Source organism: Meles meles, chromosome 2 (assembly GCF_922984935.1).
Source record: "Meles meles chromosome 2, mMelMel3.1 paternal haplotype, whole genome shotgun sequence".
In the NCBI taxonomy this organism is placed as follows: domain Eukaryota; kingdom Metazoa; phylum Chordata; class Mammalia; order Carnivora; family Mustelidae; genus Meles; species Meles meles.
This window is the reverse complement of record NC_060067.1, coordinates 204,295,803-204,321,512: the sequence shown is the minus strand read 5'-3', so window position 1 is coordinate 204,321,512 and position 25,710 is coordinate 204,295,803. Positions and strand designations below refer to the sequence as shown.

General features: G+C 40.7%; 1 protein-coding gene across 5 annotated transcripts in view; it reads left to right on the top strand.

The window, feature by feature from the left end:
* Window positions 1–25,710, top strand: part of MCPH1 (microcephalin 1) — a 243,787-nt gene that overhangs the window by 85,301 nt on the left and 132,776 nt on the right. For all 5 annotated transcript variants that reach the window (XM_045997193.1, XM_045997192.1, XM_045997194.1 and 2 more), the window contains 3 exons: window positions 214–251; window positions 2,893–3,055; window positions 25,515–25,592. In XM_045997193.1, coding sequence (XP_045853149.1) covers window positions 214–251; window positions 2,893–3,055; window positions 25,515–25,592 — 279 coding nt within the window. The remainder of the gene's footprint in view (window positions 1–213; window positions 252–2,892; window positions 3,056–25,514; window positions 25,593–25,710) is intronic.

Here is a 25,710-nt window from a genome sequence, read left to right as displayed (position 1 = left end):
TTGGATTGGTTTGGGGTAGTATCTGAGTTTGTATCTCTCCGGCTATTTTTTTTTTTCCAGGAATATAAAGTTTTTTTACTTTGATATATGCTTAAATGTTTATTTTTTAAGTGATGTAACTTTTTAAAAAATGTATTAAAGTTAATTTCTGTGGGAAAAAATGTTTTTTATACTTCTGACTGTTTTTTGTTCCTTCTCTTTTGAAATCTCTAGCCAACAAGAACATTAGTCATGACGAGCATGCCATCTGAGTAAGTACTCATTGTTTTGATAACTTTCTCCTCAATGTAAAAATTTTAGATTTTTCTTTCATATACTGTGATGCTGCGTGTTTAAGGCAGCCCATAGCTTTGCGCCGTTTTGCTGTTACTCTGTACAATTGGTGTTGGGGTTAGAAGAACCCTGGAAGTGAAAAAACGGTGGTTAGAAGTCTATGAGCAGGTTAGCGCCGGAGACTTGGTGAGTTGTCTACGCAACAATAGGAGGGATTCCGGTGTTTTGCTCTTCCTCGTGTTTGCTTCATATGTACTGTCTCTGTGTGTCCACCACTTCTGCCCCATGGAAGTCCAGAAAATGGAGCATCACTGGCTGATTCCCTCAAAGTTCTTAAAGGAACACTTTGCTGGGTCGCTCTTTACAATGCTATTAAAGCCATTATCCACACATTTTGGGAAAGAGTTAATAGCTTGCTGGCACGCTCTTATCATCTTCCTTAAACATTTAACACAATATATAGCACATCCAACAAAAATACAGCACCATATTCTTTGTAACAGATTTTTGAATTCCTGTTTAAAGGGGAAAACCATGTTTTGTTTTGTTTTTTATATCAATCATATGTTTTAAGGTTTAAGGCATTCATCAAAACATTGGGACATTTCAGTGAAAAATAGCCTGTAAAAAAGTGCGTGCTTGTAATATGATGTTGTAGGATCCTTTTCCTATCCATGGCATATGAAATCAAAAGGACCAATAGTTCAAACACCATACATTAGCTAGTGTAAAAGGAGCACACTCACAATTTTTGTTGATCTCTTATGAAATATACTGAACATTCTAAATCATCTAATGTGGAAGCCAAAATTGAGTGTGGTCAGTGTGATATTTTTTAAAATCTATATTTTTGCCCCCAATATAAAGCACATTAGTAAATAGTTATTTTCTCCATCAAAGTTTTGAAAATCAAACTTTTTATTTAGGCCATATTCTCCCCCACCCCCATACTTCTTGTCTGGACTTAAGAACAAAAGACCTAGATGTTCTGATGCCACATTGATTAACTGTGTCTCCAAGAGACACTTGTGGTTGATTAACACATCTAACAAACAGCAAGCAGCTGCCAGACTTAGAATAGGAAAATCATCGATATGTGCAAATGAAGGGTTCTGGTGTGCATATGGTTAGAGCTTTTCACTTCCTTATGCTTTTGTTTTCCTTGCGTTTCCCCTGAATTTAATATTTTCCATGACCCCAATAGGCACAGATTCTCAGTTGAAGTGGTGATAGGGCTGGGGTCTTGCCCCATCTGTCTTTTTTTGCCGGAGGGATCTCTTAGAATTTAGAGTGTGATTCAGTACCACCCTTTCCTTTCACTTGTAAGGAAATAGGTCTCGAGATTGACATGCCCAAGATGGTAGAGGAACTGGGAAGGACTGTGAAGCCCATGGGACATTGTTAGAGGTGGACATTGCAGGGGCGAGGACAACCACTTTCTCTTCATAATAATTTTTAGAGAGGAGAGAAATGTATCTCTTAACTCACCATGTAGGTTACAGTGACTTAGAAAGCCCTTCATGTCCTTTATATTTCACTAGGGATTTCCAAAACTTACTGGGAGGGAGAGGGAAATGCAATGTGTCAAAACCAAGGGCTTTAGTAAGGTGATCGTGAAAGGAGGAGAGGAAAAATGGTGAACAATTTGGTGAGGAGGTTAGATGGGAAGAGGCACTTACGGCACTAAAGGAATGGCAGACCAGAAGACAAAACGATGAATGGTTTTGCAAAAATAAGGAGCCTCTGCCAAATTAGCCCCAAGGCTTGAGCTGATAATGTAATGAAAAGGGCCTTTTCCCAGCTCTTACTAGAAGAAACTGATGTGTGAATTCAAATAAATGTTATATTTCAAATAAAATAAGCAAGTAATACGCTTGGTCCTGACTCTGCACAGGTTGGTTCAGATCTCCGAGAAGTACCAGTGGTGGGAAGAGCCGGGGGATTCCTGATGCTGACTGTGTTCCCACCCGTGGTGATGAAGCCACTTACGCCTGGGGCAGCTTTGTCATTTTTTTTTTTTTTTTAATATTTTATTTATTTGACAGAGAGAAATCACAACTAGGCAGAGAGGCAGGCAGAGAGAGAGGAGGAAGCAGGCTCCCCGTGAAGCAGAGAGCCCGATGCGGGGCTCGATCCCAGAACCCTGGGATCATGACCTGAGCTGAAGGCAGAGGCTTTAACCCACTGAGCCATCCAGGTGCCCCCATTTTTTTTTTTTTAATTATTTATCTGACAGAGAGAGAGATCACAAGCAGGCAGAGCAGCAGGCAGAGAGAAAGGGGGAAGTTGAGCAGAGAGCCCGATGCGGGGCTCGATCCCAAGACCCTGAGATTATGACCTGAGCCGAAAGCAGAGGCTTAACCCGCTGAGCCACCCAGGCGCCCCAGCTCTGTCAGTTGTTAAAATAGACAGTTGGAGCTGAGAACTGAAGTTTTTTTTCTTTCCCCATACTTTAAGGCATTGATTGTAAATAAATTAAAATGTGAGCTCCGTAGCTGAGATCTATGTCGAATTTTAGCTTTCTAGTTTTTTGAAAACATTGTTGTTCAGTATAACCACCTTGATGTTCATGTGTAGGAAACATAGTAATCTGTTGATTTTTCCCCTCCTATTTGTCAGAAAGCAGAACATTGTCATCCAGGTTGTGAATAAGTTGAAGGGCTTCTCGTTTGCCCGGGAAGTGTGTGACACGACCAGTCACGTGCTCGCCGGGAACCCTCTGCGCACCCTGAATGTGCTGCTGGGAATCGCGCGTGGCTGCTGGATCCTCTCTTACGAATGGGTAAGCCGTTGTGTAAGCAGTCGGTGCAAGTACGTATATGAAAACAGAAGCTAGATGTGGTCATCTGAGGCAGCGGCACTAGGTCACTAGATTTGCCCTCGCGTGACTTTGCACCCTTTCCCGAGAGCGGTGAATCCCGTTCCTGTTCTGTCCTTGAACTCTTCTCCCTTTGGCCCAGCACCTCCGGCCACTGCGGATCCCTTGGGAACGGGAGTGTGGTGAGGACCGAAAGCAGAAGAGTGGCCTTCTGGATACAGAGCTCAGCCACTGGCAGAAATGAGATTAGAACGGGGTTGGAATGAAAACACAAAATGCGTGTTCTCACAGTCAAATGAACTTTCTTCTGTGTTTGACCAAGAAATAATGTGACCTATGTTAGTGATGGTTTAAAAAGCCAAAAGAATTCAGTGATTGTTTTTACAGATGGATTTACTTAGGATGAAACATGTTCATTTAATCCCATTTGGATATGTTTTATCTTACGCATATCTATCTGTAACATTGCTCGCCCTTATTTCTGCGCATTAAGTTTTTTTAAAAAATCATTGTTTTCACTATTCATAGAAATTGAGATTGTTTGTTACTCTTTCTATTTTTACTTTGATCCTCAACCGATGGTCCCTCCAAAGCACTGCTGTCTGATGAAAGTACTGTCATTTCTTTTTTTTTTTTTTTTAAAGATTTTTTATGTATTTATTTGACAGAGAGAGATCATAAGTAGGCAGAGAGGCAGGCAGAGAGAGTGAGAGGGAAGCAGGCTCCCTGCCGAGCAGAGAGCCCGATGTGGGACTCGATCCCAGGACCATAAGATCATGACCTGAGCCGAAGGCAGCAGCTTAAACCACTGAGCCACCCAGGTGCCCAGTACTGTCATTTCTTACTTGTGTTACTATATTGAATATGCCACATATCCACCCTCCCCTTCTTCCACCTCCCCCTAAGAATGTATTATATTAATACTGTGTTAATTTAAGCCAGTAGGATTATAATACGCAAACAAACTACAGATGTATTTTAAAGAATGGTTGTGCTCTTTTTCCCGTGTCATGATTTAACCCCGCAGCTCTCTGGTTTAAGATGTTTGTGACATTAGTGCTTAAAGTCATGAAGTGGAAAAGTTTTAAATTCCCCCCCAAAAAGTACTATTTGCATTGGTAGCTACTGGGGACTACCTTACCTAATTGTATATTTGTACTGATTCCCATTTATTTGTAGGAAATATGATCTATATCTCCATGAATGAATACCCTGTATTCCTTCTCTCCAATTCACAGTCTTTTTGGGTCTTTATCGGTCAGCTCTTCCTTCCCTCATGTCTCAGAGGAAAAGACGTTCTTTATCATTTAGGAGGATATACATCTGTGCTTGATTCTGTACCCAATCTATTCTTCTGGGACGTTGAGCAGGGAGATCAGACATGAGAATCTGTATTTACTGTTGCCATGTGTAAAGACCAACTCCCTTGATGCCTCCGTGTTTCTGTTCAGTGTACTGCCAATATTCTCCCACTAATCATACACAGAAACAGAGCCAGATGCAAATTTAGCATATGGTAACTATATGTGGGATTAACCACTACACATGAGAAAGGCAGGAAGTGGAACATATTTGGTGAACTTCCAGTGCTGAGGCAGAACCTGGGCCACTTGTCACATGAGTGAATAAATGAAGTACAACTATAATAAGGTGAGAAAATGAATTAAAGACATTTAGGTTAGAGAGGAAGAAATGGTACTGTGGCTCTTCACAGACACCATGATCATCCATGTAGACAATCACAAGAAATCTACAAAAAAGCTCTTAGAACAAATTGCCAAGATACAAGGATATAGTAATACAGGGTCGACACTGAAATACTCAAGTGTAAATCTGACATAAAATTATGTGCAGAATCTGTATGCTGAAAGCTATAAAACATTGGTTAAAAAAATTAAAGAATAAATGGAGAAACATACTATGTTCATGGATTGGAAGACTCAGTATAGTTAAAATGTCACTCCTCCCTAAAACAATCTATAGATTCAATACATTCCCAATTAAAACCTCAGCAGAATTCTTTGAAGATATAGATAAGCTGATTCTAAACTATATGCATATACTTGTATATGTATATAACTATGTATATATATACATGTATATATATATATATATAGAGAGAGAGGAACTAGCATAGTTAAAACAATTTTAGAAGGGAAGAACAAAGAGGACTAATGTGATCTGATTTTTAAGGCATCCTTTAAAGCCTCTGTAATCAAGGCAATTCAGTGTCTGGGAAAAGACAGTCATAAAGAAACAGAATGTAGAGTCCAGAAATAGACCCACAAATATGGCCCACTGGTGTTTTTTTTTTTTTAAAGATTTTATTTATTTATTTGACAGAGAGAGAGATCACAAGTAGGCAGAGAGGCAGGCAGAGAGAGAGGAGGAAGCAGGCTCCCTGCAGAGCAGAGAGCCCGATGCGGGGCTCGATCCCAGAACCCTGAGATCATGACCTGAGCCGAAGGCAGGGGTTTAATCCACTGAGCCACCCAGGCGCCCCGGCCCACTGGTTTTTGATCAGAAACCAAAGTCAGTTCAGTGGAGAAAAGTGAGTCTTTTCTAGGTGCTAGACATCCGCAGACCAAAACTGGACCTGTGCCTCACACTGTATACAAAGATTACCCCCAAATGGATCAGACTACGATGTAGACTATAAAACTCTTAAAAGTACATAGGATATGACCCAGGTTTAGGTGGAGAGTTCTTATTTATTTATTTATTTATTTGAGAGAGGGAGAGAGAGAGAATGTGATTGGGGGAGGGACAGAAGGAGAGGGAGAATCAGACTCCCCGCTGAGCACAGAGCCTGACGCAGGGCTTGATCCTGGGATGCTGAGCCCATGACCTGAGCCAGAGTCCGATGCTGAGCCAACTGAGCCCCAGGTACCCCCAGAGCTCTTAGATACGACATGTGAAGCATGGTACGTAAAAGGAGAAGTGGTAAATGACACTTCGTCAAGTGTAAAAACTTACACTCCACGAAACACATTCTAAGGAAGCCAGTAGAAAGCATTTGCATAGCTCATCTGACAAAATGTCAGATGACAAAATATATAAAGAACTCTCAAAACTCAAAAATAAGAAACAACCCAAACAAAAAATAGCCCAAAGCATTATTTTGAACACCCTGTCAAAGATACGCAGATGAAAAATGTTCAACATCATTAGAGAAATATGATTTACAACCACGGTGAGACACTGCCACATATTTAACAGGGCGGCTGGATTATAAAGTACAGCGACATTCCTCTGGAAAAGAGGGAGAACATCGTACATGGCTGGTGAGGGTGGAAGGTGGTTCCGAATCATAGCTGGGAAATTTTATGTGCTGTTAAATGTATCCTCACCGTGTCACTGAGCAACCCATCTCCTAGGTGTTTGCCCTAGAGACGTGAAAGCTCACGTTCATACAAAAACCTGTGCATGACTATCATGAATATTTGTAGCAATTTTGCTTATAATCAGCCAAACCTGACAACAGCACACATGTCCCTTGGTGGGTAAAGGAAAAATAAGCTTCCGTACTGTGGAATACTGCTTAGTAATAAAAGGCACTTGTGATAGGGACACCCCCGTGGCTCAGTCGGTTAAGTGTCCGACTCTCGGTTTCAGCTCAGGTCACAATCTCAGAGTTGTAAGATCAAGCCCCACTTCGGGCTCTGCACTCAGCATGGAGCCTGCTTGTGCCTCTTTCCCTCTTTTTCTCCCTCCCCGTCTTACCCCACTTTCACTCTCTCTCACTCTCCCTTTCTCTCTCAAATACATACATACATACATACAATCTTATTAAAAAAAAAAAAAAAGAGGCACCTGGGTGGCTCAGTGGGTTAGGCCTCTGCCTTCAGCTCAGGTCATGATCTCAGGGTCCTGGGATCGAGCCCCACATCTGCTCTGCTCAGCAGGGAGCCTGCTTCCTCCTCTCTCTCCTCCTCCCTCTCTGCCTACTTCTGATCTCTATCAAATAAATAAAATCTTAAAAAAAAAAAAAAAAACAACCATGATTCTTGCCACAGCTTGGATGACTCTCTGGCGCTGTGGACTCCCTACTGGTAGACCAGCTGACCGCAGGATAGGATGGTCCTCTTCTCCCTTTGCAGGGCTGCCCAAGCTCCACTCCCACCAGCTGCACTCCCATCTCCCACAGAACCCCGGCCTCTAGGTGTTGGACTGCTGGAGTTCCCGGACAGCTCTTATAAAGTCAACGCACCAGGTCCTGTCTTTGAGGCACTGACTGCTACAGTGAGGGCGGGATCCCGAAGGCAGGACCGGTATGTTTGAGGAATAATAAGAAGGCTCGCTGGGGACTCACCAAGAGAAAAAGTAGGAGATGAGACAAGAGAGCCAGTGGGTGAAGGGAAGCTTGACCATGGTAGTATTTGGATAATGTTCCTGTGTCATGATGAGCTATCAAAGTTTCTGTTCAGGGAGCAAGATGCCCTGAGCTGTGTTTTTCAAAGGATGGTGGCTCCCTCTGGCTGTATACCAAGTGATGGTAGCATCAGGAGCCCACATGTCACCCGTGGACCCTTGCCAGATACTCGGCCAACTCAGCCAGAAGCAATTCTCTTCAATAAGCACAAGGTGATACCACCTTGAATAATTCCTTCTTCTAAGGAGTCCATGGTACTGTATGCATTTCATGTGGCTGCTGTAACACATTGCCATAAATTTATTGGCTTAAAAGTAGCACACATTTAAAAAAAAAAAAAGTAGCACACATTTATTCTCTTACGGTTTTTAGAGGTCAGAAGTCCAAAATAGGTTTCTCTGGGCTCAAGCCCAGGTGTTGTCAGGGCCACATTCCTTCCAGAATCTCTAGGGGGAGTCTGTTTCCTCCTTTTCCAGCTTTAAAGGCCACCTGCTTTCCTTGGCTTGTGGGCCCTGGCAGGAAGTGACTTCTGCTTCTCTTATCACACCTGCTCTGATGTCTGGCCTCTGTCTTTCACTTATAAGGATGCTTGTGTTCTCATGGGGCCAAGCTGGATAACCCAGGACAGCTCCCCATCTCAAGGTCCTCAGCTTCATTGCATCTGCAGTGCCCCTTTCACCATGGAAGGTAACACATTCACAGATTCTGGGGTCAGCTATGGATGGCTTCTAGGGGGTGCATCATTCTGGAATCCCTAAGTACGAAGATACTGATTCCATAAGCACCATATTATCCACCTCACTGTCTCCCAGGTTGATGACTTTAATTGGTATGAATTGTGTAAGGAGAAGCTTCAAGACAGCTTAGAAGGATGCTAGAGTAGATGCCTGTGTGAAGAGGCAGAGCTTGGAGTGATGAATCTACAAACAAGAACGCAGAGGGTTTCCAGCAGCCAAGGGAATCTTGGACTAGATCCTCCCCTAGAGTGTCTGGAAGGAACCGGCTCTGCCAATACATCTATGTAAGACTTTTTGTCTTCAGAACTGGCTTTGTGCATTACAAACAAGAAGAAAGACAGTTGAGAAATAGAGAACATTAAGAAAAAAAAAATAAAGAAGAAATGCCTACAAAAAGGATAAAATAGATTGTGTTAGGTCTTTAACTATTCTGAAGCTATTCCTGTTCCTTCATGCTCACTGGGTGATGCTGTGGGTATCTCTCCTGGCCTGCAGAAGGAGGACTGGCTCTGTGGACCTCTAGGACAAGAGCAGAGAGGGGACTGAGACAGCTGTAGGAATGCTGAACCCTGAGACGCTTCCTCCGGGTTTTTACACTAGCAAGCTGGTGCATGAAAGCAATCAGTTCATATTTTTAAATAACACATTGAATATACCAGTTCGTGATTTTAAAGAGTGGTAAAGCAGCTTCTTGAATATTTAATATTATTTTTTCCCAAACTAAACCATTGATTAAGCCAGTTTCTTTTATAAGATAAGACTTCAGACAGGTTCATATATTTTATCTTGGCTGCTACTCGGAAGACCAAAATCAAATAGTTACTCAGAGAGAATAGGAATGAAAAGGATATTACCATTTAAATAACTACCCTGCAAATAGACATCTGAACACATATGTAAATACATACGTGCATGCTCTGTTTGGAGGGCCCCGTGTATTTCCATCATATTATCTTCTTCATTTATAATGTCCAGATTGGCAGGACGTTTACATTACGGCTATCTTGAAGTAGAAGACCTATAATAGTAGAACACAAGATCCAGGCTTCTGCTGTTTTAACAGTTAGTAGGATGATAACTGAAGCAACAGGAAAAATAATTGAGTACAGGAGAGTTCAATGCCAGGCTCCGTGGCTGGCCCCAGATCCGGAGAGTTCACGGGCTGGAAGGTAGCCTCCATCCCCACATAAAATGGGAATAGACTCCGTTCAGCTGCCTGGGTGCTGAGAGCGGAACGCCTCCTCACTGAGCCACGGTTCCCTGTGGGTGACTCGGAGCCAAGGACCCTGCCTCCTTTGCCGGATTGTGTGAAAGCTAAGTGTTAAACATGCACAGTGCTCACATCAGTGACTGGCAGGACTTAAGAACTTAATAAATGTTAGCTTTACAACAGGGATGGCAATGTATCGACTTCCCCGAAGAGCTGTGAGAATCGCTCACTGTCTGCTCTCACCAGTTTTGTCCACAGACTGCATTAACCCTACAATTTAAAAATATTTTTTCTCCGGACAAGTGGGAGCTTTGAGAACTTTGTGGTGGGCTGTCCGTTCTGTCCTCGCTAGTTCTGAGGAATGACCAGGAGGGCTCGTGAGTGCGGCGGGCATGTAGAAGAGAGTCAGTGGGGTCTGACTGGGGGACCCCCAGCAAGGACAGGAGGGAAACATGGTGGGGTCTGGACGGACACCGGGAAATATGCCCACATTTGTTCTTTGAGGGACCTAAGAAGAGTACTCTGGGGTATCTGGAGGTAATTCAGTATATTGGAAACCCCACTTCTGTAAAAGCCACTGTAGGACTGATTTTCATATATTTTAACCTTCTCCAAAACCATCGGAGCAGTGTTGCTGCAGGTGATCACTCAGATTTTAAGAGCGGTAGTTTTGGCATTAGTATCTTCCTCTGAAGGCAGCTTTAGATGTTGCTTTACCAGTGATGCCTAAACATTTCATGACTTGTGAGAAGTACCAGCTCCTGGGAAACTGAAAAGGACCAGATCTGTTGCGGTGTAAAGTGCCTGCTTGTCTATTTGTGGTCTACTTTTGATGTCTGTCAAATGTTTCCTCTCACCGGTGTTGCGTGTTTATTGATTTTAATAGATTATTGCTGACTTGCACTCTTAAGGAAAAAGAAAAGTTTAGAAATGAACTGAATTTCTTTCCCCGTTTATCTCACTTAAATAAAAGATCATTGCTTCTTGCATGGCCTCCCTCCTTTAATTGCCTAAAAAATGCAATTGCTCAAACATGATAAACTTTTTTTTTTTTTTTTTTAATAATCTCTACGTCCAATGTGAGGCTTGAACTCATGCATGATAAACTCTTTTGGGGGAGAATAACTGCCATTGTCATTCATAAAGCCAAGTGACATAATGGCTAAGCTCCATACACAGTTTAATGCTCATGGGCAGCTTATGTGTGCCTTTAGATCGGAACTCCGCAGAACGCAGTTTCTTCTCGGGCCAAGATTTGAAGTGTCCATATGATACACTTCACATCGTCTTTCTGTAAAGGAATGACTGCCTCTCTCTCTCTCTCTGGTCCCCCTCCTTTTTCCTTGTCCCCAATGCAATTTGGGGGATTCTTAAAATATTCCTTTTGGCTAGCTGTGGGAGCTTGCCTCCAAGAAAAACATTGCTGAGAATGTTTTTATTTCAGGGTTTGTGTGGTATTCTCTGGAAATTGCTTGTAAAGGAGGCTTCTAGCAGCTCTTCAAAATTAGATGGTTGTATGTGGCCCAGTTAGTCCTATCAAAAAAAATAATGATTTTATAACATTCAGTTTGAATTTTTATTTTAAATTTTTTTTTTTTTTTTTTGAAAACCATGTTGGCAATTTGTACATGTTTATAGTGGTTCCTACTTTCATTGTTAACCCTGCTGTTTTCAGCAGGGAGAATAACTTGTGTTTTTCCTGCTTCATGACTAAATTGTCTGGCAGATACAGAGAAATAGAAAACCGTGTCGGGTGTTGCTCTGTTTCCTATTCGTGGGAGACAGGAAGTAACACAACAGAAAAATAAAGAAATTGATTTGACCGAAGGATCCCTGAGGACCAAAGCTTTTTTTTTTTTTTTTTAATTGTGTTTAAGCATAGTGCTGTTTGAATTCTTTAGAGAACTTATCTTCTAACTTTCACCTATTTGGTGTTCATCTGTTCTCCCCTGACTTATCTACAATTCTGCTTTACCTTTCTACTGCTTTGTGTTCAGTGAAAGCCAGTGAAATGCCCTGTGACCGAGGCTTCTTCTTTCTGGCTCCTGTTACATGGAGCTCCTTCTCCGCTTCAAAGATACCATATAGCAGTGAGGAGTGAGTCAGCCTATATTCAGGTCAAAACATGTTAATTCTGAACAGCTTAGGAACAAGGCTTGATACAGAGTTTGAAAGCTAAACAGTTATAAATGCAAACACGGAGTTTGGACAGTTCCACAGCCAAATTTCAAGACACTTTGACTATTAACAAAAGAACAAAAAACACTTTATAATCAAGTGTGTCATAAATCAAAGAATGATGTCATAATGAGTTAATTTTCTTGAAATGATGGGATGCAATTTTGGCTTTCTCACACTGGATTTAACTAGTGTGAGCATAGAATCAAATGTCAGAGTTAGCATGACGCCTGTAGTTCGCGCAGTCTGGACCTCTCGTTTGCTAGTGAAGAAGGCAAAGTTGCTGTCCTAGAACTATGAGCAGTGGCAGAACTGGACCTGCAGTCTAGGATTGTCACCACTATTCTAGTCTATCATGCCGTCTTCCCAAGACTAAAGAGAATCATCTTGAAAACCATTCTCACTTTTTTTTTTTTTTTAAGATTTTTATTTATTTATTTGACAGAGAGAGAGATCACAAGTAGGCAGAGAGGCAGGCAGAGAGAGGAGGAAGCAGGCTCCCTGCGGAGCAGAGAGCCCGATGCGGGGCTCGATCCCAGGACCCTGAGATCATGACCTGAGCCGAAGGCAGCGGCTTAATCCACTGAGCCACCCAGGCGCCCCCATTCTCACTTTTTAACCTTAACTTCTGAGCACATTCTAAGAATAATGTTTAAGAAAAGTATGCGTGGTGTACCACATTTTTCACTAGGGTTTTTGAGCTGTTTGCTTACGTTGCAAGTGTCTGTTGGCTGTAGTCATGTGCTAGACATTTATAATACCACGCTGTCTAAGGTCTCCTGTTTGTTTCTTTGAATCCACATCGGCTTGATTCCAAAATCCTTCTTACTGTGCCACAGATAATTTTACCTTGATAAAGTACTTCCACTTTAAAAAATGTTTTCACGAGGCGCCTGGGTGGCTCAGTGAGTTAAAGCCTCTGCCTTTAGCTCAGGTCATGATTTCAGGGTCTGGGATTGAGCCCCGCATTGAGCTCTCTGCTCCGCGGGGAGCCTGCTTCCTCCTCTCTCTCTGCCTGCCTCTCTGCCTACTTGTGATCTCTCTCTCTGTCAAATAAATAAATAAAATCTTAAAAAAAATTAAAAAAATGTTTTCATACCCACTGTCCTGTTGAGTCCTTACAGAGCATTTTTATAATAGTGTTCAGTGCACAAATTTTGCAGTTGTGTTTAGTGATGGAGATACTAGGAAAAATAACCTGCCTGATTTGAATGCGGACCTTTGAAACAGTCTTGATAAAGGCATTATCCTAAGGCAGTGACTGTAAGTAGTCATCTCAAAGTATACCTAATTTTTAAACTTCCATTATTAAAACAATGGATCCCGTTTATGGAGAAACATATGGCCTGTAGTTCATTGCTGCCTTCACCGAGGTAGTTACTGGGAACCGCACACACTCTTCCTCGGCAGAGCCTCAGGCAAGCTGCGGTAGGACCTCCCTTGGCGCCCCGGGACACAGGTGGTCCCACTCGGATGCTCCATCCTCTCTGCCATCCCTTTGCTTCATCCTGGCGGTTCCTCAGATGAACTCCAACATGGAGTTGCCACATGGTTTTTCCACGCTGGAGACACTGTGCTTTCCTGGTTCCATGGAGACTCGTGGTTCAGGATAGATGGGAGAAAGTGATTGCCCATGGAAAATCGAGGGCTTCAGTGTTGCCCTTCCTGAGAACATTTGAGAAGATTTGTGAATAGGACTGTGATCGTCACAGTCCTATTATATATTATATATTACATATTATATAATACAGATTATATAATGTATAAAATTTATAAATATAATTATATATTATCCTATAATCGGATGACTAGTAGTGGAGTTTAAAGGAAGGCTGTTTTTGAGTGTGAGAAGTCTGTGAAGTCACTCTGGATACAACCATTGACTAGAATGTGAATGAGATTCCATCATCATTTTGGGAATTCATATCTATACATCAATAATTTGTTCTTTAATTTGTAAAGGGGCGAGAGAATCTAATTAATATATATGACACAAAAAAGTAAGTGCGTGGGTCTTGAAGCTGAGACTTTGGAAGGGAGAGAAAGCCCTAAGGTACTTTGATTGAGGAGGAGAGCAATGTTAGGGATTTGGAGAGGCTGTCAGCGACCAGGGCACGTGGAGGTCATGATCAGGAGTTTGGGAAGCCACTGGAGTATTTGAACTAGAGAGCGACAGGCTTTGATCTCTCTGGCTTCTATGGAAAGAATGGATTGCAGGAAGGTAAGAGTAAGCAGAGCGACCAGCAGAAGTCAGTTAAGACCATCGAGGTCAGAAATTATAATGACCATGACCAACATAGTGGCAGATAGGTCGAGAGAAGAGATCAGACTGGCATATTTTTTAGGAAGATCTAACAGGATTTGGTAACATGTGGCACGTATCAACAGAGAAGTCAAGATGGCTCTTCCCCAAATTTGTTCCTTGAGCACCTGAGGGTAGATGGTGGTGGCACTTACTGAGGCAGTTCTTAATGTTTTTAAACCTCGAATGATCTCCTTCTTGCCTTATGACTGAAGAGTCTAGGACCTCCTCTTAGTCAGTGTGGAGTTGTGTGGCAAATGCAAACTCGTTTTTAGAAAAACTTCAGCTGTCCCTACAGGTACATCTTTGACATGTCACTTCTGCAACTTTCTGTTGAGTTCCTCCGTTGTCACTTGTGCTCGGTCTGACTCCCAGTGAAACCATTCTCACTTGCAGTAACAACACAGAATATCTTAACTTTAGGTTCTCATCAGAAAAGTGCAACCATGATTTGATTCTCTGGGACTTTTTGAACATCCATCATTTACATATAATCCTGGGTATCTATCATTAATGCCAGAAACATTGTTAGCTGTCCCTTCTTTCAGGTTTCTAAGCTCTAAACTCAAGTAAAAATAGGTCTCTAAAGAATAGCACGCTTGGGGGCGCCTGGGTGGCTCAGTGGATTAAGCCGCTGCCTTCGGCCCAGGTCATGATCTCAGGGTCCTGGGATCGAGCCCCGCATGGGGCTCTCTGCTCCACGGGGAGCCTGCTTCCTCCTCTCTCTCTGCCTGCCTCTCTGCCTACTTGTGATCTCTCTCTCTGTCAAATAAATGAATAAAATCTTTAAAAAAAAAAAAAGAATAGCACGCTTGAACTCTGATACTGCCTGAGTATCTCTGAATTAGGCTTTAGTGATAATACTAGGTTTTGAGGAGAGCTGATACAAGAAGTAACAGGATTTTCCTTTATCTTATTTTATTTATTTATTTATTTATTTATTTATTTATTTATTTATTTATTTATTTTTAAAGATTTTATTTATTTATTTGACAGAGAGAGATCCCAAGTAGATGGAGAGGCAGGCAGAGAGAGAGAGAGTGCTGAGCAGAGAGCCCGATGTGGAACTCGATCCCAGGACCCTGAGATCATGACCTGAGCCGAAGGCAGCGGCTTAACCCACTGAGCCACCCAGGCACCCCAGTTTTATTTATTTTTTTTAAAGATTTTTATTTGTTTGACAGAGAGAGAGAGAGAGGAGAGCATGCACAAACAGGGCGAGCAGCAGGCAGAGGGAGAGGGAGAAGCAGACCCCAGGCTGAGCAGGGAGCCTGATGCAGGGCTCCATCCCAGGACCCTTGGATTATGACCTGAGCTGAAGGTAGTTGCTTAACCCACTGAGCCACCCAGGCGCCCCTGGACAACAGGATTTTAGACAACTGTCATACCTTCTTCAAAACTATACTTGACAACATTGTAGATTTTGGTACCTGATACTTTTTATGTATGATTCGCACAATGCATTTCTTCTAAAATGTGTTGCCCTGGAACATTCTCTACAGGAAATCCTTTAGGTTTTCTTCCCCAGAGAGTGAGAAATACGTAACCAAAAGTGGTTTTGTCAACTGAGGTAACAGCTTGACTTCAGCGTGTGTTGGATCTATTTCTTAGTTCTTTTGAGTTGGTTTTTCTTGTGACCACCGGAGAGTGTCCTTCAGTACATAGAGAAACACCTCTCCACTGAATTTTGTTTTATATAATTCTTCTAATATTTTATTCTTAAGTAATGTCTACACCCAGCCTGGGGTACAGGGATCAAGAGTCACACGTTCGATGGACTGAGCCAGCCAAGCGCCCCCCTCCCCCACCCCCCATAGAATTCTTTCTGATTTTGGTTTTGTTAGATAATAACAAAGCAAGAAAGAATAGTATACAAATACTTAATGTTATTCACAGGTTTTAATTGCAGTGTAACTGACATACGACACAGCGATTCCAGATGTGTGTACGTCACAAAGCGATCACCACAGGAAGTCTACCTAACATCTGTCACCACACCGTCACAAAAACTTTTTTCTTGTGATGAGAACTTTTTTTTTAAAGATTTTATTTATTTATTTGACAGAGAGATCACAAGTAGGCAGAGAGGCAGGCAGAGAGAGAGGGGGAAGCAGGCTCCCCGCTGAGCAGAGAGCCTGATGTGGGGCTCGATCCCAGGATGCCGGGATCATGACCTGAGCCGAAGGCAGAGGCTTTAACCCACTGAGCCACCCAGGTGCCCCATGTGATGAGAACTTTTAAGATCTGCTCTTTTAGCAATTAATTTTTGCATGAGTTATTTATTTTGTAGCTGCAAGTCTGTACCACTTGACCTTCAGTATTTCTGATCTGACGTGTACACTTTATTCTAGTAGAACATTTGCTTCAATTGTTAAATTGTCAATGGTAATTTTAGTGTAAAACTTACTTCGAGGTAGCCCTCACCTCCTTGGCACAGGGGACTAGGGCAAAATAAAGTTTCAAACAGAAAAGCAGAAACTCTTTAACAGACCCTGCTTATTTAGCAATTACAAGCTCTTTGAGGGCAGAGACCACGCCTGTCATTTCTTGCCTGGCCCAGGACCCAGGATGGAACTGGAACACAGCGCTTCCTTGTGGAAGGAATAAGTGTGTAGGTACATGACTAAACATACTTATTTCTTCAAGAAACCTCAGAATTTGATTTGCCTCTGCTGAGCTAAAAATGTCGTGTTAAAAACATTGTGCATCATTATATATTATGAAGGTATCCATGTAGTTCATGGTTTTCTTGTTAAAACTTACAGAAAATAAGATGAGCTGACACTCATGTAAGAAAAAGAAATCTTTGTAACTCAAATTCACAGAAAGAATAAGAAACAGTGATTGCTCTGAGTAGTCATAATAGTTGGCTTATTGATGGTAATAATAATTCCTGCTGTGTTTTCATACAGCGAAATGATGTTCTGATGTTTGTTTTAGTTACATTGGAATGTGTTATATTTATTTCTTTGTTTTCATTTTGATAAGAAAAGTACAAGTGTGTGTTATTTATAAAGATGTTTGGACTTCACATGTAAGTATGCTGGTGAAATGCTAGGTCACCCTGGTCTTTGCTTAGCGATATGTAAAAAGTAGCTAGTAGTGGGCCATTGCACTCTAAAATCCAAGAATAATCCATTTTCGTTTTTTCTGGCTGAAAAGATTAGGTAGCCCGCAAGCAGCGCAAATCTCACATAAATGCCCATATACCATATAGCTGGACGTTTTAGTAAGAATATTTGAGTATATATCAGTGTGGGGCATCCTTTCCCTCTTACCGTCTGGTATTTAGTCTCTGTCAGTTACTATCTCTTAAAAAGGAAAAAGAGCTCTTAACTACTTATTTTTGTACTTTATTGCTTATTTTATCTGTCTTGGTTAAATAGGTGGTATTAAGGTTTTGGTTTCCTGCCACTTTTTTTGAGACAGCCAGAGCGGTGCTGTTTAAACACTTAATCACATGTGAATCCCCTGGAGAGCTTATTAAGTAAGCTTATTAAGTGGCTCAGTAGGTCTTGGTCCTAAACTTCTTCACTGGCTCCAAGTTCCCAGGTAATGTGCAGGCTGCTGGCCCTAAGACCATGCACTGAGTTGGAAGGTTCTAGAGATGAGCCAGCCATATGTGGAGGGGGAGATGGGACGGCTTCCAGAAGATGGGAGTCACACAGAAGATTTAAGGAGTGGGGCCATCCTGGCAGAAGCCTGACCTAGGTTCTCTCAGCTTGTTAGTACAAGACCCCTTTGTGTCCTTTGTGGACACGGAGACTTGCACAGTTTCAGTAAGTTGCTTATGGTCTCAGTGCTTAAAAATGAGCAAGTTTTGAATTTGAATTCAGCCTTTCCTCGATTCACAGCCCATATTCTTTCTGGGATCTACTTCTAGAGATAGCCTAGAGAATGTTTTTGTCTCTGGCACCTTAAACGTGGATGTCGTTATTCTGTGGCTGCCCACCACTTAACGTGTTTTGTGAAGGTTAATGGATAAGAGTGAATTTTAATGTTAACCTTGACACTCACTGGCCATATGACCAGTAAAACAGTTAAACTCTCTAAGCCTCAGTTTCCTTATCTGTGAAATGATTGAAAATTCATCTAATTAAAGTAAGTATCAGTTACTGATATTCAACAAGCATTTTCAATACACATGTCTGGCCATTATTCAAATCGTAACTTGGATGGACCTTGAAACCGTTATGCTAATAGAAAGAAACCAGACACAGAAGGTCGCATACTGTCTGATTCCTCACCTATGGTTTACGTGGAATAGGCAAGTCCACAGAGATGGCTGGCTGACCAGCAGTTGCCAGGGGGGGAGTGGAGCAGGGGAGATGAGGGGTGGCTGCTTGGCGGGTATGGAGGACGCTCCTGGAAGGATTAAGACGTTTTGAAGCCAGAAAGAAGTGGTTGTGGCGCACACGGTGAATATACCAGATGCCCCCGCACTGGACACTTCAACGTGGTTACTTGTGTTTTGTGAGAATTTCAACTCAATTTTAAAAAATCGTCTGTGAAAATTGCCTCGTTGAGAGAGGCATTACATCTACGGAATGGGTTTGTATTTTAAAATAACTTTATGGAATCATATAAAGCATTTCCTTATGTTCTGAAATGTGTTGGAAATGCAGAGGAATGGCTTATTTTGGAACAAATATTATTGCCTTGAAACTCTGCCAGTCCAAGTCAGTCTTTTCAGAAGACCAGACCTCTTCTGTTTTCTGGCTCCAAAGTGTTCAGGACATAAGCTCCCTATACCCTATTCTTTTGTTATCAAAAACCACACCATTGATAGTCCCAACTTTTTAATCCTAACGTGTAACCTAGAAATAGCTTCACTGCCACTGCTCTTTCATTAGCTACTTGGTCCTTTTGTCATTTATAATGACATACAGTGTTTTCATGTGACAGGTTAACTAACTTGCCTCTTGTCACACAACCACAGGGAGATGGGGAGATTGGTTTAATCTGGTTGCCAGGATTCTATGGTGTTAACCAGTAACCCATAGTGTGTAGTTGTGGAAAAAACACAAATATTATTCTCCTGGTAGGAAAAGTCTACACAGTGTACATAGTAGCAAATTCTCTTAAGGTGGTGTTGTTTGAGCAAATTAATTACTCTTATAACTGAGACAAAGAATCTATAAAATCTGATTAGAAAAATATTTGTAATTTGATTTGTGTTTGTCTTCTTGTTAACTTAAAATAGCCCCAAAAAAGTAATTACTATTTTTGTTCCTCTTCTATAAAGAGGAAGAGATTTGCGAATGCTGAGTGTTATGTTTTTATACCTCCATAAACTCTTACAACTAAGTTTTCTACCACAGTTGGTGGGAGCAAGGATGGGTAGGACGATCTCTTCCCAGTGATTAGAGAGTGAAGTATACTTTGAACTATTTTACAATTAACTAGGTTCCCAGAGGTTACCCCTGAGGCCCAAGTTTCTGACTGTCAGATTTGTTTTTTTTTTTTTTTTTAAAGATTTTATTTATTTATTTGACAGAGAGAGAGATCATAAGTAGGCAGAGAGGCAGGCAGAGAGAGTGAGAGGGAAGCAGGCTCCCTGCCGAGCAGAGAACCCGATGTGGGACTTGATCCCAGGACCCTGAGATCATGACCTGAGCCGAAGGCAGCGGTTTAAACCACTGAGCCACCCAGGTGCCCCGTCAGATTTGGTTTTAATCAGCAGATTCATTGAACAATATTAAGTCTTTCATACACAAAGAATATTGTCATTCCCCACAAAGAAGGAAATTAAGGTGAATGTTAAGAGAAATTAATTTTGGGGTACCTGGGTGGCTCAGTCCTTAAGTATCTGCTTTTGCATTCTGGGATTGAGTCCCACATGGAGCCCCGCATCAGGCTCCCTGCTCAGCGGGAAGCCTGTTTCTCCCTCTCACACTCCCCCTGCGTGTGTTCTCTTTCCCTGTCTGCCTCTTTGTCAAAAAAACAAAAACAAAAACAAAAAAAACCACAACTTTTTTTTTAAAGGAGAAATTAATTTGATTGGTTCTGGTTTAGAAAGTGACATTTACTGATATTGAGCTATAATACTTATCACTCTGAATTTTCTAATTATCCTCCGGAGAATGGAAAGTTGAAGCAGTTAGTAAAAGCACCAGAACCACTAGCCAGCACTAGTACTGTTAACAATATAAACTTTTCGAAATTAAAAATAAAACAAAGAAAAGAAACATTGTGCTTTCCAAAAGTGCATTCATTTATACCCAGAAACGCTTTGGGTTTATGCTATCCTGTTTTGTTTTGTTTTTGTTTTTGTTTATAATAATTTAATCTGCCTCACAAAGGAGTTCAAGCAATTGCAGGCTGTCACTGTTTCTCTCGGCATTGTATTGGGAGTCTTAGTGCAATAAGGGAATTAAAAATAAAAGTATGCACACAGATTGGGAAAGGAGTAAATAAAACTGTTTATTCACAGAAGATATTATCTACACAGAAAACATCAACAAATCTACAAAAAAGCCCCCGCAATTAGTGAGTTCAGCAAGGTTACAGGATACAAGTTCAATATACAAAATTCAGTTGTATTTCTATAATAAACATTTCTAGCAATAAGCAACTGGAATTCTGATTTTAAAAAATACCGTTTATATTAGCATCCACAGAAATTAAATATTTAAATCTTGACAAAATATTTACAGGATCTGCATGCTGAAAACTATTAAACTCTATGAAAGAAACCAAAGACCTAAATAAAAAGAGAGAGAGACCATGTTCATGAATTGGGAAAATGGATATTTTTTAAGCTGTCACCCTCCCCCGCTTTTCTTTTCTTCAAGTATAGTTGGCATACAAGGTTATATTAGTTTCAGGTGTACAACAAAGTGATTCAACATTTATATACATTAGGATGTGATCATCATGGTAATCTAGCTACTCTCCGCCACTATACAAGGTTGTTACATACTAACTCTATTCCCTGCATCCAGTGTCTTATTTATTTTATTACTGGATATTTGTACCTTTTATTCCCCTTCTCCTATTTTGCCCATCTACTTACTCTCCTCCCCTCTGGCAACCACTGGATTGCTCTCTGTATCTAGGAGTCTGTTTCTGTTTTGTTTGTTTTGTTTTTTAGATTCCACATGTAAATGAAATCAGATGGTATTTGTCTTTCTCTTTGGTTCTCCCCATTTTGATCTATAGATTCAACTTAGTTCCAATTACAGGCTCAGCAAGATTTTCTTGTAGATATCAATGAGCTGGTTCAAGTTGCAAAGCACTTTTGAAACAGAAGAGCAAAGTTAAGTCGGATAATCACACAATAGAGAAATGTAGGTGATGGTTAAATGAGAACTCGCTGTACTGTAAGTCTAAAACTATCTAAAAATAAAGTGTTTTTAAAAACCAAGTATAATTTATGTGCCTTTATAATACAAAATGGCATCTCATGCCTTCTTGTTTCCCAGTCTGATTTTTCACTCCTAAAGTAGCCTCCTGATATGTTACTTACATATTTCTAAATACAATGGTTTTCTTGCCATTTTTAAAAAAATTCACTTTGAGACATTGTCCGTAGAATTCCTTCTATAGAAGACCAAAATAGGACATATGGCTACCTTTCAGTACCCCCTACTTTTCTGTTCCACAGTCTACTCAATGTGGTTACAATTTTTTTTTAACATTTCATATATGTATATAAACACACTCACATGTACACGTGTGCACACACACACACGCACATGCACACAAGAATGAGTATATGGATGCTCTTTGAACTGAGCCATGTAAAGTATTATGACTCGTCTCTGGTAATTTGTGTTTGTTGGTTTTCCTGAGCTAATCATTGACAGTTATTTTGATTGCTTAGTTTTCTGTGCAACTATCACCAACTGAGTACAAGAATTTCTAAAACCATTGTAATTATCCTCTGAAATCTGTCTCCACATCAGATTATCTTCCAGCCCTATTAATTTTTTTCTCAGAGACACCACCCATGAGCCCATTTGTTCTCTTCCCCTTGAGACTGGCTCTCTTGAGGTCTGCAGAGCTGCTGTTAGCCAGGGACTTCCCATCACTGCGATCCCAGGAATTCCATTCTTGTTTGGTTTGGTCTATGTTTTCAAGCTAGAGGCTTTTATCAAATAGGTATAAAGTCATGTTTAATAACGAGGCATTGAAAAGCTGACTGAAACTCTGCCTGCCTGAGTGGTATATAGATAATTTGATGTGAATGGAGGTTTTTGAGATCCAAGCTTTAGTATTTGTATGTCTTTTTTCCCCCTGGGCTGATCTCTGTCCCCAGGAAAGAATGGCTGGTGTCCCAGGGGGAGGGCTGGAGAGGTTTTTCCTAGTGTTTCCACCATTGCTCTCAGAACAGCCTGTCTGACTTGACTTTTGTCTTAGTCCATGGGAGGTGAGCTATGGGATAGGGAATGTCTCTTTTTTTACCCTGTTCTATACCCCATCTTCAGAGGTATCCAGTACCACCAATTTCTTTGCCTTTTGGAGAATCTGTGGGGAGAATTGGGTGCTTCCTATGGACCTCTTTCTCTAGACACCTAATTTTGAACTTTCTTTGCCCTTCTAAGTCATTTACCATTTATGCATCTGCTTTGCAACTTCCAAAACATCCTGTTTTATCTGCCGTAGACTCTTCTCATTCTTTTAATTGAGTACTGGGGAGAAGGTGAAAATTAAGATGTGTTCATCTTGCTAGGCGTAAACCATAAGTCACCTTCATTGTCTTCTTGTAAATGGTGTTACGACTTGCTTTCAGTACCAGTACCGTTTTCGGACTTGGGTTCACTGAAGCTGCACTGGCTCGTATTGTTCAAATGAAATGATTAGACGTGTATAAAACGAGAGAAGACCATTTGTGTTTTGCCTAATATGGAATAAACTGTGTGGTCATGCCTACATTGTGGAAATTTGTCCTACCAGTAGCTGTTAATCTAATAATAAGACAAGTGGTTCCTATTTAAATTCACCAACAGGGTTCAAGTTTTATGAACAACAGTTTTAACATGTCAGAAATATTATATCCATTCACAGTGGTTGCTGAAATAACTCAGCCCTCGTTTTAAGGGCTATAAACATGGGATTTGATTCTCTGTATTTATGCAACCCCAATACATCTTAGTTATTTTTATTCTATCACACATATGATGGGAAATATGTTGGGTTGACCTTTTAGTCCACTTACAGCCTTAACTGTGGTCTTGCAGAGGAGATATTCCCAATATTGAATATCTTACGAAGCTACAGATAACTTCGGCTAATGAAAGAACTAAGCGTGAAGTTGGCGCTATGTTTCTATTTGATGATTTCATTACAATCAAATCAGTGTTTTCTGCTATCTCTGTTCAATATTAATTCCTGGGATGCCTAGACAAATTCAATTTATTAATTCACTTGCCAAAATTCTACTATAGATGCCTTACGGTTTTATTTTCATAGCATTTAGAAAGGGACGAACTCGGAGAACATAAATTTTCTCCAGGAGGTTCGGCTGACATTTTAATGTGGACGACACTTGAGCTCAAATGCCACATGCATTTTTAAGACTGGTTCCTTGGATTCTCTCACTGGTACATTATGTTCCTCACTGTCCACATTGTTTCATGTGAACCTGATTTGGAAGCTTTTTATACTTTACTTCCTACTCTAATCACAGATCTGTAAGGAACCACACAGATGTTGTTAGCATGTCTCTATAAATGATACCATACATTGATAAAAGCAAGGCAAATGCTGTGTGACTTAAATGGTTTAACCACCTCTACAGAGCCAGGTAGAAATATGATTTCATTGTACTGTTTTTTTCATACCCTCTTTCACTGAACTTATGAAGTTATCTATCTGTCTATCTCTATCTATCTATCTATCTATCTATCTATCTAATTTAGTTGGCCAGTAAAATCAGGGGAAAGCAGAAAGAGACTTAACTGACAAGATGCTTGCGTACACACAGATTTAAGTGAAGATGGAATTAGGATCTTTGAGAACACGACTCATTACTTCCTCTCTCCATAGTGAAGACACATTGCCCTGTATTATACTCCATTCCCATTCTGTCATCTGGGGCCCAGCACCCTTAGAGCTTTCTCCTGTCCTTTCTGGATTGTTCTTCTGCCATGTGCTAATGCCCCTGCAAACACAGGGATAGAAACAGGGTATATTATTATGCCTCACCATAGGAATCTAACCAACCCAGTTTTCTTACACTTCTTCCAAAGCATACTTCAGCCAAAAAAAGGACCCACTTTAATCCTGCCATGGCATGTGGCATTCTCTCTGTGCTGGAATGTCCTCTCCCCTCCTCACTCTGTCGCTGTCTGTCTGATGAACTCTTACTCAACATTTAAGACTCTGTTTAAAATGTCATCTGTGGACCCTTCCTTGATTCTCCTAGACCGAGTTAATTTGCTTCTTCTATAGGTTCCCACAGAGCTGTTTTGAGAAATCACCATTTGTGGTTTGCCTTCATGCCTCCTGCCAGAGGGTGAGCTCCTCTGGGATTGGGTTTGTGTTTTCAGGACCTAGCGTGGGTTCTTATTCACAGTAGGCTCTCAATATGTTGTTCACAGACACGCAGTTAGTGAGATGAAGAAAACAGTGTTGAGAGAATAAATGCATCAGTTTTAAAGTAAGATCCAGACCAGTGCTGAGAATTGTCATTTAGATTCTCTATCTCGTTATTGTCTTTATTCCACCAGCATGCTCAGTTTTTCTTAGAAATATTTAAGACCACACTCCCATAGATGGGTCTGAATCTTAGAAACTACCAAACAGGAAAACTCCCTCCTCATCCCCAGTAATTCAGCACAATGAACTTGAGCTGTATGTAGCAGTTGTAGAAAAGAGAGTAGATTCAATGAATGTGAGAAATGAAATTGTGGGTGAAAAATAAATATGGGATATGTAATTCAGTTTGGCTATTTTTGTTATAAAATTCTATTGGTGCATGGAAATAGAAACAGATTTTCAGGGAGTTTGTTCATCAAGTAGCGATGACTGTAGAATCTTGAACATTGTTGAATTAAAAACAAAAACATCATTTTGATCATTTAAAATATTTGGGTTCAAATAACAATAATAAATAATAATACTGAAAGCTTGTTTATGAAACATTTTATCCTTCCAAAGCCTGGGAAGGATTTTCAAATGTTTTAGGAGAATTTCTGGAAATATTAGTCCATGTTAGAAACAAAGTCCATGCCAGAAGGACTGCTTTTTAAATTTAAGCTTATGATCTATCTTCTCCTAATAAATGTGTTTTTTTTAAATTAATAAAATCCTGGAATATTTACTGAGGATTGTCTTTAATGACTCCTTAAGTTGGAAACTTGGAATTCTCAAAAAGGTATTTCATATGTTTGTTATGGGGGTGGTGGTGAGTATTTGGCCTCAGTAGGATAATAATCCAGGTTTCTAGTCATTGGAACCTTTTTTCCTTAAAGAAAAGCATTTATTATTCGTAAGATGGATGCGGCATGAAGATTCTGATGGTACTTTGGTGTGTAAGACACATCTGGTTCAGATCTGTGGAGTGTGTAGTCACCGCTGGGTTTTTTGTTTTGTTTTGGCTATATCTTCAAAGTGGTTTATTATCCACTGAGAGCCTAATGAATCTATAATAAATGTTCTGCTTATTGTGTCACTTGTAGGTGCTGTGGTCTTTGGAACTGGGTCACTGGATTTCTGAGGAACCGTTTGAACTTTCTAACTACTTCCCTGCAGCTCCTGTAAGTCAGATGTTGTTTTATTATGGTAAATACAATTTGGAATTCTCAGGAAATTACTATTTGCATAGATATGGATGCAAGTTTTTTTTTTTTAAGTTAAGACCCATTATGCTTACAG